The 13,256-nt window shown below is 41.9% G+C and overlaps 2 protein-coding genes across 2 annotated transcripts; both read left to right on the top strand.

Moving 5' to 3' along the window:
* Positions 1–3,887: 3,887 nt before the first annotated feature.
* Positions 3,888–7,558, top strand: RPP14 (ribonuclease P/MRP subunit p14). The gene is made up of 6 exons (XM_044452112.1): positions 3,888–4,023; positions 4,752–4,868; positions 4,958–5,042; positions 5,466–5,542; positions 6,126–6,204; positions 7,424–7,558. Exons 2-6 carry the CDS (start codon positions 4,768–4,770, stop codon positions 7,478–7,480), a joined length of 399 nt encoding a protein of 132 aa, XP_044308047.1. The 5' UTR covers positions 3,888–4,023; positions 4,752–4,767; the 3' UTR covers positions 7,481–7,558.
* On the top strand, positions 7,534–8,177 carry HTD2 (hydroxyacyl-thioester dehydratase type 2). Its single transcript, XM_044452111.1, has one exon. It carries the CDS (start codon positions 7,534–7,536, stop codon positions 8,053–8,055), a length of 522 nt encoding a protein of 173 aa, XP_044308046.1. The 3' UTR covers positions 8,056–8,177.
* The last annotated feature ends 5,079 nt before the right edge of the window (positions 8,178–13,256 follow it).

Here is a 13,256-nt window from a genome sequence, read left to right as displayed (position 1 = left end):
TGAGAAATAAGTGAGAGGAAGAAACAACCAGAGACTGTAATTAGCGAGATGTGGCAATATCTATTGACAGACCAATTCCATTACAAACTGCCAATTTAAGCCACTTCTATTCTGAGAACTGGGTGTGTGTGTGGAAGGAGAGGCCTCTGAATGGCAAGACAGCATCACGGGCATAGGAAGACAGGTTTGTCATGGAAAACTAGGGAACGGAGCTGCTGTTTCAATTGGGGTAGAAAGGTCAGAAAGAAGCAAATTATGGGGATGAGATTTGGACAGGCAGGCCCCACACAAGTACTGAAACGGTGAGGAAAACTATAGAGCAGAAATGTTAAAAGGGTGCAAACTGTTACGTTCTTAGACAAATAAAATTTTGCAGAGCTCATAATTTATTTTTAAAAGTTATATATCATTCACCAGCCAGGGAGGCTTTCTGGGTTGATCACAACTGTAAAATATACAAAATAATAGACAACAATTAATTATAATAAATAAAATCAAACAGCAATACTACATTAAATAAAATAACAAAAACAAACCCATAGCAACAGCAATCACACCAGTCCAGCGGATAACAGCTAAATCAGATAAAATACAATGCAAAAGATTAAGAATAAAAAATTTAACTGTTAAAATACTGGGTAAATAAAAAGATTTTTACATGGGGGAAGGGAAATAGAGTAGGCTCCAGGTGCACTTTGGGAAGCTGATTCCATAATTGGGATGCCACATCCAAAAAGGCCTTTCCCCTTGTAGCTACCCTCTTTACTTCCTTTAGAGGGGGCTCTCTGATAAGCACCTCACATGATAGCACATACAGGAAGCAGCAGTTCTTCATAAAATGTGGTCCCAAGCTATTTAGGGCTTTAAATGGTAGTGTTAGCACTTTGAATTAGGCCCAGACTTCAGTTGGTAACCAGTGCAGTTGAGAGAGGATTTGTGCAATATGTTCTTGTCAGTCAGTCCATTAGTAGCTTGCTGTCCTATTTTGAATCAACTGAAGTCGCCAAACCATTTTTAAAGGCCGCCCCATGTACAGTGCATTACAGTAATACAAACGAGTTTACCAGAACATGGATCACTGTTGCTAGGAGGCTACCAGAGCATGGATCTGCCTCTCCAGATAGGGTCATAGTGAATTGGCCTGAGCTGATAAAAGGTACTCCATGCCACTGCATCCACCCGTGACTCCAATGACAATTCTGGATCCAGGAGCACTCCCAAAGTATGAACCCCATCCTTTAGAGGAAGTGCAACCCCATCCAGAACAGGCTGAATATTAACCAACTGGATTGATGAGCAACCCACCAACAGCTCTGCTGTCTTGTCTGGACTGAGTCTCATCCAAGCCACTTCCTCACTGGGGCTAGATGAAAAAGAGAGGGGCAACTGACTGTCATCAGCATATTGATGACTTTTCAGCCTATACCTCCAGATAATCTCTCTCAGCATTTTCATGTAGATGTTAAATAGCATGGGGGATAAAACAAATCCCTGTAGTACCCCATGGTAGAACTGCCATGATGCAGAGCAGTAATCCCCCAGCAGCACCTTCTGGAATCGGCAAGTCAAGTAGGAATGAAACCACTGCGAAGCATGGAAATAGGGCATGTCCTAGTCAGTCATGTTGGCTGTCTACATATGCATAGGATTGTGCCCACAAGGAGAGAAGGAACTGGGCAGGGGATGGATAGTCCAGACCCTGGAGCAAAGCAGTTTAGTCCCCAAATGGTCCCAGTCAGGTAGCCAATGGGCAATGTCCTTTCAGCAGCAAATGAATATTTGATTTATATCGCGCTGTATTCATGAGTTCAGAGTGGCTTATAAACATTTTTTAATGTTTAGAGTTCAGTTCCTCAAGGGGCTCACAGTTTAAAGAAAACTCGTATTACATATAAGGAAAACTTATTACACAAGTCCTCTCCCAGCTGCACTGGCTGCCAGTTGAAGTCTGAGCCTGATTAGTGTTAGTATTAATGTTCAAAGCCCTAAACAGCTTGGGGTTAGGTCATCTGAAGGAATGCCTTGTTTCATATTTACCTACCTGGACCCTGAAGTCATCTTTGGAGGTCCTTCTCTGGGAGTTCCCTCCAGAGGAAGTGAGGTAGGTAGCTACCAAGAAGGGCCCTTTTGATTGTGGCACCCCCAGATATGAATCTCCAAAGATGTGTGCCCGGTGTCTATTCTGTATGCTTTTCAGCACCAGACAAAACCCTTTTTATTTTCCCAGTATTTTAACAGTTACATTTTAACCTTAGTTTTAATAATGCATTTTAGACTGTACCATTGCTATATCTTTGTGCTGATTCAGTTGCAATTGACATAGTTTTGTCAATTTTTGTTGTTTGTGTGTTTTTAACTTTGTTAACCACCGAAAGAGCTTTGGCTCTTGGACTGTATAAACATATGTATGTATAAAATAAATCCAAACAGCATACAGCTAGTCCAAAAAGCCATTGAAAGGACAGTGCTTTTTGCGAAATGGAAATTTATTTAAAAATGCTGGGCTGGATGAACAGCACAGGCCTTTGGTGCGGTGCTGTCTCTTCTAGAGTGTCAGACATGAGAGGTGAATGACTTTAGCTGCAGCGTTCTGGCAAAATTAAAAAGACGCAATTCCCCTGGAGAGGGCACTATGGCTCTTGAAGACGGTAAGTAGCTACATAACAGATGATGTTGCAGTAGGTGTTGTATGCCGCGATTTTGAGGACGAGACCAGAGACTGGTTGGAATTATCGAGAGAGGTTTATTTACCTGCAGGGACCAAGCACTCATAGGAGTGTGGTGCCGAGAAGGGGGAAGACATTGATTTTATACTCTTTTACACTTATGCTTGAATGACAGCGAACAATAGGGGGACTATAGGGGGACAATAGGGGAAAACACATTTGCACATTTATCATACTAAAGCAAGCAAGCGTGGGTACAAGGGCGTAACGTCTGCGGTGATACTGGTAATGCTGGAGCGTAGCCTGCTTTGTTGTCAGCCTAGCGTAGCGTGCACATCCGTGTTCGTGTCCTTGTTCTCATGCGAACAGGACACTCTGACCATGTTTTTTACTCGTGATGAGCCATGCCCTGGCTGCGTGTTTGATTATGAGGGGGGTTACAACAGTAGGCAAGGCAGAATAGGTTCAGAGAGGTTTTACTAACGGAAGAAGCAGCACGTCTTGTCCCAACCTTGCAAAACAACAATACAAGCAACATCACCAGGGGAGCAGGAGGGACCGGGAGCTGAGCAAGGCTGAAGTCCCATGCAGCCGTACCCAGGGGTAAGGCCTTGGACGGACATTTCCCGGTCTGAGCCGATGGCAAGGGTCCCGGTTGGATGCCTATGTCCGTGGAGACTGCGAAAGCCCTCTTGCGCCGCGGGCATCCGCTCCTGAGCGAACGCGCACGGCCGCGATCAGGCGGCTCGACTCATTACATAGCCTCGTCTGGACGGCAAGGAAGCACCTCGCTCAGAGCAGCGCTCGCAGCGCCGACCCGCCTCCCCAGCCCGCAGCCATCCCGGGGGAGCAGCAGCTGGGGTCTCCCGAGCCATCCATTTGCGACGGCACAAGCATCCCGTTCGAAGTGACATCGCGCAGGCCTAAGTGGGAGGAGAAAAGAACACACAGCCTCCAAGGCAACGGCTCGTCGACCTATGAGAGACCAGCACTGAAAAAACGTCACCCGCAAATTCCGAGCAGGTCAGCTTCCGGGTCTTTTCTTCGTCTGACCTATCGTTATGACTGTAAGTTCCATCTCGGGTAACCCATTGGGCCGGTGCCCGCGAGGGATAGTTTGCGCGTTGCCATTGGAGAAAAAGAAGGGGCGGGAGAAAGAAAAGCTCTTTGATTGGTTAGTGTACTTGGGGGAAGTTCTGTTCGTCCAGTTTGTTTCCTTCGGTTTTGCGGCGAAAGGGGCGATCACGTGGAGGGAGGTTTGTTGCGGTTCGTGGCTCGTGCGCCGTCATTTTTCCTCAGACACGTTGTTTTGAGGGGAAGGTTGTAATAATACAGACCTGCACGTGTCTATTTCGAAGTAAGTCCTGTTGGGTCCAGTGGGCGCTACTCCCAGTAATTGAGTATAGAATTGCAGCCTTAATCTTCCGGTCAGAATGGCTTGGTCGCCTTTCCTTACCGTTAACCAGTTCGAACCAGTTCGTAGATTGTTTAGCGTGGTACATATTTTGCAACCTAGCCTTAAATCTATCTAATTGTAATCCTAACCTTGTCCCTGAAATTGTGCTGTTGATCGAGGCTTCTTACGAAAGAAATTCCGTAGAAATAGAAAAAAAAAACTATTTTTCATATTTGCTTAAAGTAAAGCTGGAGCACATGACCCTCTATTTATTCGGAATGTTGGTCTATATCCTGGATTGTTTATACTTTAATGTAATACTGTTTAATACTAAACAACAGCCTTTCTCGACTCCGTGCCCTCTGGCTGTTTTTGCGTTACAGCTCCTGACCATTGGCCTGGTATGCGCAATAGCTCGGGCATTGGGTTCGGCACAGGCAACTTGTTGTATTACTGTTTACAAGTCTGAAGAGTAGTCCTCAGAAGCTCGTGTTTCCAAGAGAAATCCAGTTTATGCTTTGAGAAGTATTACTTTGCCAGTAACTTGAAGGACCAAAAATATGATATTAGAGAGTTACACTCTCTTGCATGTGTTTTTGAAAGCTCAAGTGACATTTGGTCACATTTAGAATTTGTGTTTTGAGTATAGCACTTCGTGATATGTCAAGGCAGGCTGATTTCTTTTTTAGATGTCAGCTTACTGAAATGACTGGATTTGGTGATGAAAATAAGGGCTTTGAGCCTCCTTCCTATGAAAGAATAGTTTTCAAGAATGCTTCTGAATACCACTATCTGAAGATCCATTTGTAAGTTCAGTTTATTGGTTCTATGCAGCATATCGTTTATATGATAGATGGGATTTACTCATAAGGCTAACTACTTAAATAAATTTTAGGGAGTTTCAAGAAGCTGCTATCAACTTAAGTGCTGTTGAGTTCAAACAACTTATCATCTCTGCTTTGAAACGGCTGCATGGTGAGGTATGTTGTTCTTAATTATGGTCATTTGCTGTTCTTGAAATTATGGACCCTTGCATTCCTTTTAGTTTCTGTGTTTTTTTTTCTATGCTCAGGAAAGTAGGATAATTGAAAGAGCTCCTTATTTAACTGGATCCCTTGCAGAGAGGAAAGATTGCTTGTACAGCTCCTTAAAATCAAGGAGGGAAAGATTATGGAGCTGCCACTGCTCTATGTCTTAGCTGAGCTAATCCTAGATGTTCTTCCCAACTTTGTATTGTGCTTGTTTAAAAAAACACAGTTCCTTAAGCTAAATAAAAAACTTGCAGTATCTCTTCTCATACTGGACTGTGAGTTTTATGCAAGTGAATACAATTTAACTTGCTAGGAGAATTTACTTTGTTTGTGTAAACCACTTATTAATAACCATGGCACATTTCCTTTTAGGTTGGTGCAGCTCTGCCTGTTGATGTATTGACATATGAAGAAAAAACCTTGTTTGCGATTCTAAGGGTACCTAAAACGTAAGAAACTTTAAATGTGCTTTCTTTCCAAGCGCTATTGGATACAAACAGAGTGCTCTGGTAATTAAAATAACCGGAACTCCCTTTATACTTGGGTGTCACAAACTTGGGTAAAATGTAAGAGTGTCACGTGATGGTAATATAAATATGTCTTTATGATTGAAGGTTATTGGTCTGTCAGTCCTGCAATGTCAGGGTTGGAAAAATATTTCAAATTCTGAGATGCCAGCCTCAGATATGAGCATCAGGACTTTTCTGTGCTAACAATAAACAAATCCAAGTTAGTAGGTAAGAGGCAGACTTCTGTCAACCAGAGTAGGGTGGTCTCTAACAGACTAAAAGATATGGGAAAGAGTTGCTCACATCAGGGCAGTGTTTGCTCTGCAGCCTCCGAGAAGCAGACTTGTTGAATTTGTTTGGGCAACCACCATGAAATACATTTTGGACAATTTCGACACCTCAGTCCTGTAACTCTTATCTTCTAATATTCACCTATAATGTATCTATTATGTAATGCTTCCTGTGTTATTTGAGAATCTGTATGTCAGCTTCATTAGTGTGCTTGATTCTGTCATTTGTACAGTGGCCTGGTGAAGTTGTGGAGTGCTCTTACACTGCTTGGTTCCTACCAGAACAAGAGTTGCTGTTTTAGGGTCATACAGGTAAGAGTCAAGACACTATGCAATCCACCTAGCACAGCTTAGAAGACTATTTAATCGTGCAATATTTAATCTACACAAAATTCCTATTGAACTCAGTGGGACTTTACTTCAAAGTTAATGAGTATAGGACTGCAGACTAAGGATGTGTATGTGCTACCTACCCCCTTCAGAGTTTGTGCAGTGTTTGTGGCGAATACATAGCAAATGTTATTAAAACCTTTTTCTCCATTTCCTGAAAAAACTAAAAATGGTTTACAATTAATAGTTCAAATAAGGAATTCCAGGTCTAGGTTGAGATTTTGAAACTCATACGATTGTGGTTTTCTTGGTGAAATGATTCAAATTCATTTTAAATTCTATGCCTGCTTTGCTTTTCCTTTGTTACTGGTCTCACATAATTAAAAGGTGGCATTTTGGACGGGGTGATTAATATGTTGTACAGATTAGGATTTAATGCTAGTTAATTAGCTTTCTTCTTCTCATTATCTGGTTAACTGCAGTTGTCTTAACTACACTACAAATGATCAACCAAAGTTCATGGTAAATCTAGTTCCCATCTTTCATAGATTTGGTTACTGCTGTAGAACTTCTAGCTTGTAAGAGTCTGTGTACCATAACCTGTTCAGATTGGTCAGCCTATGCTCAAGGTTGCTGAAAAGTGTGAACTACAGTTTATACTCCAGCAGGAAACCGTGGATTCCCTTTGTGGGTTATTCAGAATTAACAAACTATGTTTTGTTAGTGTACCTGAGTATACATAGCACAGCAACCCTCACTCTATTGGTAGCCCATATGCAGGATTGTCATATACATGAACCAGGTCACAGTTTTGCACTCGGGATTATTCTAATTCTCTTAAGCTTTTATTTCTTTAACACGTGTTTTAATCATATTACAGCCTTTCATTTTAATATGGTTAACTGAATTGAGATGCCTGGGTGGAAAGATGGGTTAGAAATTTTATAACAATATATAAACCTAGTTAAACTAGCATAGAGTGTAGTCACCTGAAGTGTTCTGCTCTCTGCCTGCTATTTGGCTGATGGTCACCTTTTCATTTTTGCTGAAAATGATTTTCATCCTTTTACTGACCATCAACAATGCAACCCATTTCTAGCAACTAACTTCATCTGTTGTTGGTTAATATTGCTTTATGCAGAAGTGATTGGGCTATTAATAACTTTCCTGCTCTTATTTTATTTTTTTTCTTTTTCTCTAGAACTCTCCATTTCTTCTTGCATTATCTGGGAACAGTAGAGAGTTGGTGCTAGATTAACTGCGCTAAAAAGGCAACTGACTGGGGCTTGTGAAAGCCAGAGCAGTCCCAAGATGCTGATGGGGTTGCCCAGGTGCCGAGTTCTTTGTGCAAGACTCCAGAGAAGGTTTCCGACAAAGCCAACTGTTGTTTCATTTTTCACTAAATCCGGTGTGCAGCCTTTACTCATACAGATTGGAGACAAGGCTGAACTAACTAAAACGTTTACACAGAAGGATGTTTTCACCTTTTCTGACTTAACAGGTGACACAAATCCATTACATCTAGATGAAGAATATGCAAAGAGGACAAGATTTGGGAGAACAGTTGTACATGGTGTATTGATCAATGGACTTATCTCTGCCGTTCTGGGAACTAAAATGCCTGGCCATGGCTGTATTTTCCTTTCTCAGGAAATTAATTTTCCAGCCCCTTTATTTGTAGGAGAAGAGATTGTGGCTTCAGCAGAAGTGAAGAAATTAAGGAAGTGTCTTGCTTATATTTCAGTAGCATGTACTGTTGTAGAAAGTGGCAAGACTGTTATGGAAGGTACTGTTAAAGTCATGCTGCCAGAAGACCAGAAGTCCAAAACCTGAGCCATTGTGTGATTTATTCTGTAACATAACTTATGAATCGTGTGCATGGGCATACATTTAATGACTTTTAAGAAAAAGTATCTTGTCAACTGTACATTAAATTCACTTAGCAACAGAAAGCATATCCTGTATTTCTCTGTATCTGTAATTGTTGTAGTCTTACTCTATCTCATAAAATTTCTGAAATCCCCAAATCAGCTAGTCAGAAAATCTGAACCATTTAATCCTAACAGTTTGATGGTGGCCTCTGATTTAAGAACTTAGACTAGAAAAAAACTATCATGCCAGTAACTGTTAGCAAGATAAAATACAAGCTCGCTTTTCTGATAGAAGTGAAAAGCAGAATGTGAAGTGCTTTGAAGTGGCTTAGCCTGAGCTCATGTACTGGCCAGATTTTTTTTAATAAAAAGCATTAAACACCAGTGATATTGTGTTGACAAACGGTCCTGCTAGCTCTGCATTTGGTCACTGGCCAGCAAAATGTTTCCAGGAGACTCGCAGGCAAGATGGATTGAGGAAATACATCCTTTTATGTTAATATCACCTGGTAATTATGAGTGTGCTATGGATAAACCCATCTTCTTTATGTAGATCAGGTCCTCCCTTTAAGCCATTTATGCTAATGATTTTCATCCCATCTTGAAGTGTAGTAGATTTATTATATGTGAACTGATAATTAACACTCTGCAGATTTCCAGGTAACCAGAAACCACCACAGAGGAATTTCCCTGTGGGGTTGCTCTTTGTGGCAGTGCTGGCTACCATTTTTAATACTTGAGCTATGGCAGAGGTGCAGCATAGCTTTGCATTATGTGCGTACCCTGCAAGAGCGGGTTATTGGAGTGGTTGACAAGCCACTCACAACCTTAAAACAGCCTATGGGATCTGGGTGGCTTGTCAAACACTCTCTACAACTCCCCCTCACCAGGTTGGCATGTCATGTGACACTGTCATGGCAGCTTGGATCACCAGCCTGGCACCTAAGGGCACTGCAATGCACTGTGGCAGTCATGCAAATAAGGCCAAAAACTGATTGGACCCTTATTCAGTATTGACAATATATTCAATAGTCAGCAAATACCTTTTCCTCTTCATTCTGTGTTAGTTTAAGCTGCATTGTGTCCGATTTGGTGGTAGCGGTTTTTTAAAATTTCTCTGAACCCTCTGGCATAGGATTAAGGGTCCTCAACCAAGCCTGTACAGCAGTCTTCCACAGCTGGCTGGCCTTCAGCTCAACACATCTCATCCCTACCTCAGTGCTGACCGTTGGTGATGGCAATCGCAGTCTAAACACTCATGGAGGGTGGCCCGTTAGGGTCGGCTGCGGGACGGTGTTTGTGGTTTGCTAGCAAGGTTCTTTCTCCATAGATGCACCTTGCTTTCTTGTATGTTCCAAAATAAAGAGAAGTGATGGGAAGCTTGACTTCAAGATGTGGGATCACCCTGTTTGTGCAGGTCAGACTACATAGTTCTTCCTTTTGGTAATCTCAGTGTGGATCCTCTTTCAACAAAGCATGTGAGCAAGGCCTTTAAACAAACTCATTCATAAACGACAGGTACAAGAGTTTAATGCAGAAGCTGTTTATTTTAGAAAGGAAGCAGGTTACTTAGGTGGGTGACTTTCTTTTGTGATGGATGGTTGTCCAAAACTTGGCTCAAGACATAACATACATGCAGAGGGGGTCTTTTTTTCCAAGCTACTTACTAGGTTCAAGATGGCCCCGCAATCCTGAACCATCAAGGGAAATAAAAGCAGGGTCACAGAATCATGGACAAAGGAGGAAGACGCCATAGGGGTTGTTCCCCACATCTCTGGTCCCAAGCCACCTAATTAGAAGATTGCAAGAGTTGAGGTGATTTACAGCCTACCCTGGTACCCTAGATGGGGAATAGTTTCCAATTCTACCTCTTTTTGTTTTTTTAAGCTTAAAAATGTCTTTTTTGTTGACTTCTGTGCCTAGGATAAAGAAATACAAATGATATCTCTGTCGAGCCCTGCCTTTTTGCAATTCTAATGCTAATGCTTCTTAATTCCAGAAAGTATTTCTAATTTACACCTCCTTTGAGTAGTATAATCAGTCCCCTCCAAAGTATACAGGAGTACTTAAGGTTGATTGAAAGACCATGGGGCCTAGTTTCCTTGTTGGGCAGATGCAGGTAAAGCTGGGGTGTATTGAAGAAACGGCTAGAAACAAAAGCTTGCACAGAAAGCTGTTATGGTAGGAAAACATTGTCTTTCTGTGACACCATTCAGCACAATTATTCCATCTGAGACTCTATCCTCAAAAGTTGTGGATGCAAAATGAATTAACATTAGTAGCCTTAAAAGAAATAGTTTGAATTCACTTGGTAGCATGTATAATGATACCTCCATGGTTAAACCATGAGTTATCCATGTGGCTGACATGACTTCATTACTAGTTAATTTGAATTGTGTGTCATCTCTGAGTTAAATGGTGACTGCTTAGCAACTTTTCTTGGCTGATGAGAAATTTGTTCTGTTAGATACCGGCTTTGCATGAAATGACAGCCCACCAAGGCTTAATATAGCTGCAGAGGTTGCTGTGATGTGTGCCTCTGCTTCTGTGTAATACAAAAAGTACATTATGGGATGCTTGAAGGAGTAGGCAGCTCTCAGTCCTAAAACAAGCTATGCAGTGTTAGAAAGTTGACTCCCCCTCAACCCACAACGCTGGGTTCGTACAACATGGCAAGCTAGAATGTCTGTGGGTACACTCCACAACACGACAGCTGCTACAGGGAAACTAGCCCAGGGTGGCTTAATGTGATGTGCAAACAGTAGGTGAGTGAAAAAAGAAACCCCAAATGAATGCAGCATGTAGGCAGCCTCCAAAGGGACTACCAAAATAGAGTCTGTACAAAATGCTTTTATGGCCTATCAGTTACATGCACAGTTTGGGGGAGGTGGGGTCAGTATGCCAGAGGTACAGTAGGGTAAAACAATAGGGTACAAAAAGAACCTTCAGGATAGGTAAATAATTAGCATATCTAAGTGTTCCTCCAAAGGACAGACCAATTAATATTTCTAAGGAGTATGTGGGAAGCAAGACTTGTAACCCGGATTCCTGCTCAGATCAGGAATCTCATCTCCTCTAAAGCTGTTCTTACAGTGTCGGGTTTTTAGCAGCCATATTCTGGTAAACCTTCTGCTCATTTTCTCCTGACACATCCTTTCTTCACCTTACTGAGGAAGTATTCACAAATGCTTATACCAGAATAAATGTGTAAAGGTGCAATCCTATGTATGTTTAGGCACAAAGTCGGACAATTCCCCACATTCTCCAGCCAGCACAGACAGGATTGTGCACTTAGTCTTTAAGGAGCTCCTTACATCCTGTTTACTTCTGAATAACCTCTTTGATAGCTGTGTTCCAATGAATGAGAAAGAGAGAGAAGGAAGTGAACATGTGGTCTGTCCTGATAGAAGTGTGTTTCCTTTTGCCTAGCTGAAAAGAATGTGCAGCTTTGTAAAGGGTTAGTCAGTTGATTCTCTTGTTCATCAGTGATTGTTGTACTCATTGAGCTCCTCTGTAGTGGACACATACTTTGAAGATGCTTTTGTTTGAGGTGCAGAGAGTAACAAACCTACAGCAGTTTTTTCTGCACCATTCCTCAGTGTTCAAAGTAGGCCTTTTGTAAGTCCTGAGAAATGTACAAACTGTCCTTTTACTGGCTGACAGCATCGCTTTGTGGTGAGATAAGCAAAAGCACACAGTCAGATGATACAAAGTTGTGCCAACTGTCAAAGCCACCTCCAAAATCTACACTCAATTAGACCAGTTGTGTGAAACATGAGGCCCTTCAGTTGTAGTTGGACTGCAACTCCTATCAGCTACAGCTGGCACAGGTCTGGTCCAGTAAGACCTGCAAGGCTACATGTTCTTCATCCCTGGCTTAGACCTTTGCTTGTGAAGCTCATGCTTAGTTGGTGCAAAAAAGTAGCCACCATGGCGGAACTTTCCTGTGGGGCTTCTTTTTGTAGCTGCAATGGCCACCATTTTGAATGCTTGAGCTCCAACAGGGCTGCATCATAGCATCTTGGAGTCCCAACTCCACTCGGTTCACAAGTAGCAAGAAGTTAACAATAAACTCCCCACTGCAGCTCAACTATTTAAAATGGTAGCCACTGCTGCAATGGCAAGTCCCACAGGGAAATTCATCCAGTATCTTCTTGTGCAACTAGGTCATCTTGTTAAAAAGCAGGAAAAGGTGTCAGAATGGTTTGCTACTAAACCTTCAGTGCTGCCAACTGAGTACTTTGGTGATCCTGCAAATTTGTTCTAAAGCAAAGGCAGTTTGCATTTCTGAATTGAAAAGGTAGTTTCCCCTCTTCCAGGAGGAAACTACACCAGTGGTGTGAGGGTTATTACTCTTGGTTTGCCTGACCCTCATTACCCTTGTCCTCCCTGTCTCTTTTTTTCTGATTGCAGAAGAGGGATTTGCTTTGAATGTTCAGCATGCTTCTAAATTTGTCCCATCTCTCCTGACTTCCAGGAAGGTTAATGTTAGAATCCTAGGAGAAGCTGCTTAAGATGACTTTTGATGAATATAGTAAATTGCATAAATGAGAAATAACCCCACTCCCACTGAGATCATTACCTTAATTACTTTATTATCCTTCATTCAGGGTGCTGGAAGTTCCCTAGTGACTAATCTATTTGCAAAGGATTTTTGTATTCCCTGGAGCAGAAACAGGGAACATGGTCGTAATGGAACAAATGAGCAGTGATTTAGATAGACATGAGAGAACAGCTCCTTATGGGGATTCCCATTTGCCTGCTGCATCTCTATGGTGAATTGTCCTAAAATGACAAGGGGAAAGCTCTGTCTGAAGGTGCTTGATATTTTGTGTATCTTCAGACTTTTTGCTATACATGTTATGTTTCCTGCAATGATAACATGGAAACTAAAATATGAATGTGGCTTTTCTGTAATGTGTACAGCAGGTCTCATTACATGCAATGGTGTAAGTAAACACAAACACTGTCACATATAAACAGAATTAACATTACCAGAAGTATAATGTCCAGGTCATGTGAAGTAATAAACCTCATTCAGGGGTGATTAAACTGTCCCCAATATGTGTCTCTGCACTGGCTGCCAATATGTTTCCAGATGCAATACAAGGTGTTGGTAATTACATTTAAAGACCTTCACGGCTCAGATCCAAAATATCCTTT

This window comes from Varanus komodoensis, unplaced genomic scaffold, assembly GCF_004798865.1.
Source record: "Varanus komodoensis strain SLA01 unplaced genomic scaffold, ASM479886v1 scaffold6_4, whole genome shotgun sequence".
Classification (NCBI taxonomy): Eukaryota; Metazoa; Chordata; class Lepidosauria; order Squamata; family Varanidae; genus Varanus; species Varanus komodoensis.
This window is presented reverse-complemented; position numbering and strand designations above follow the sequence as displayed.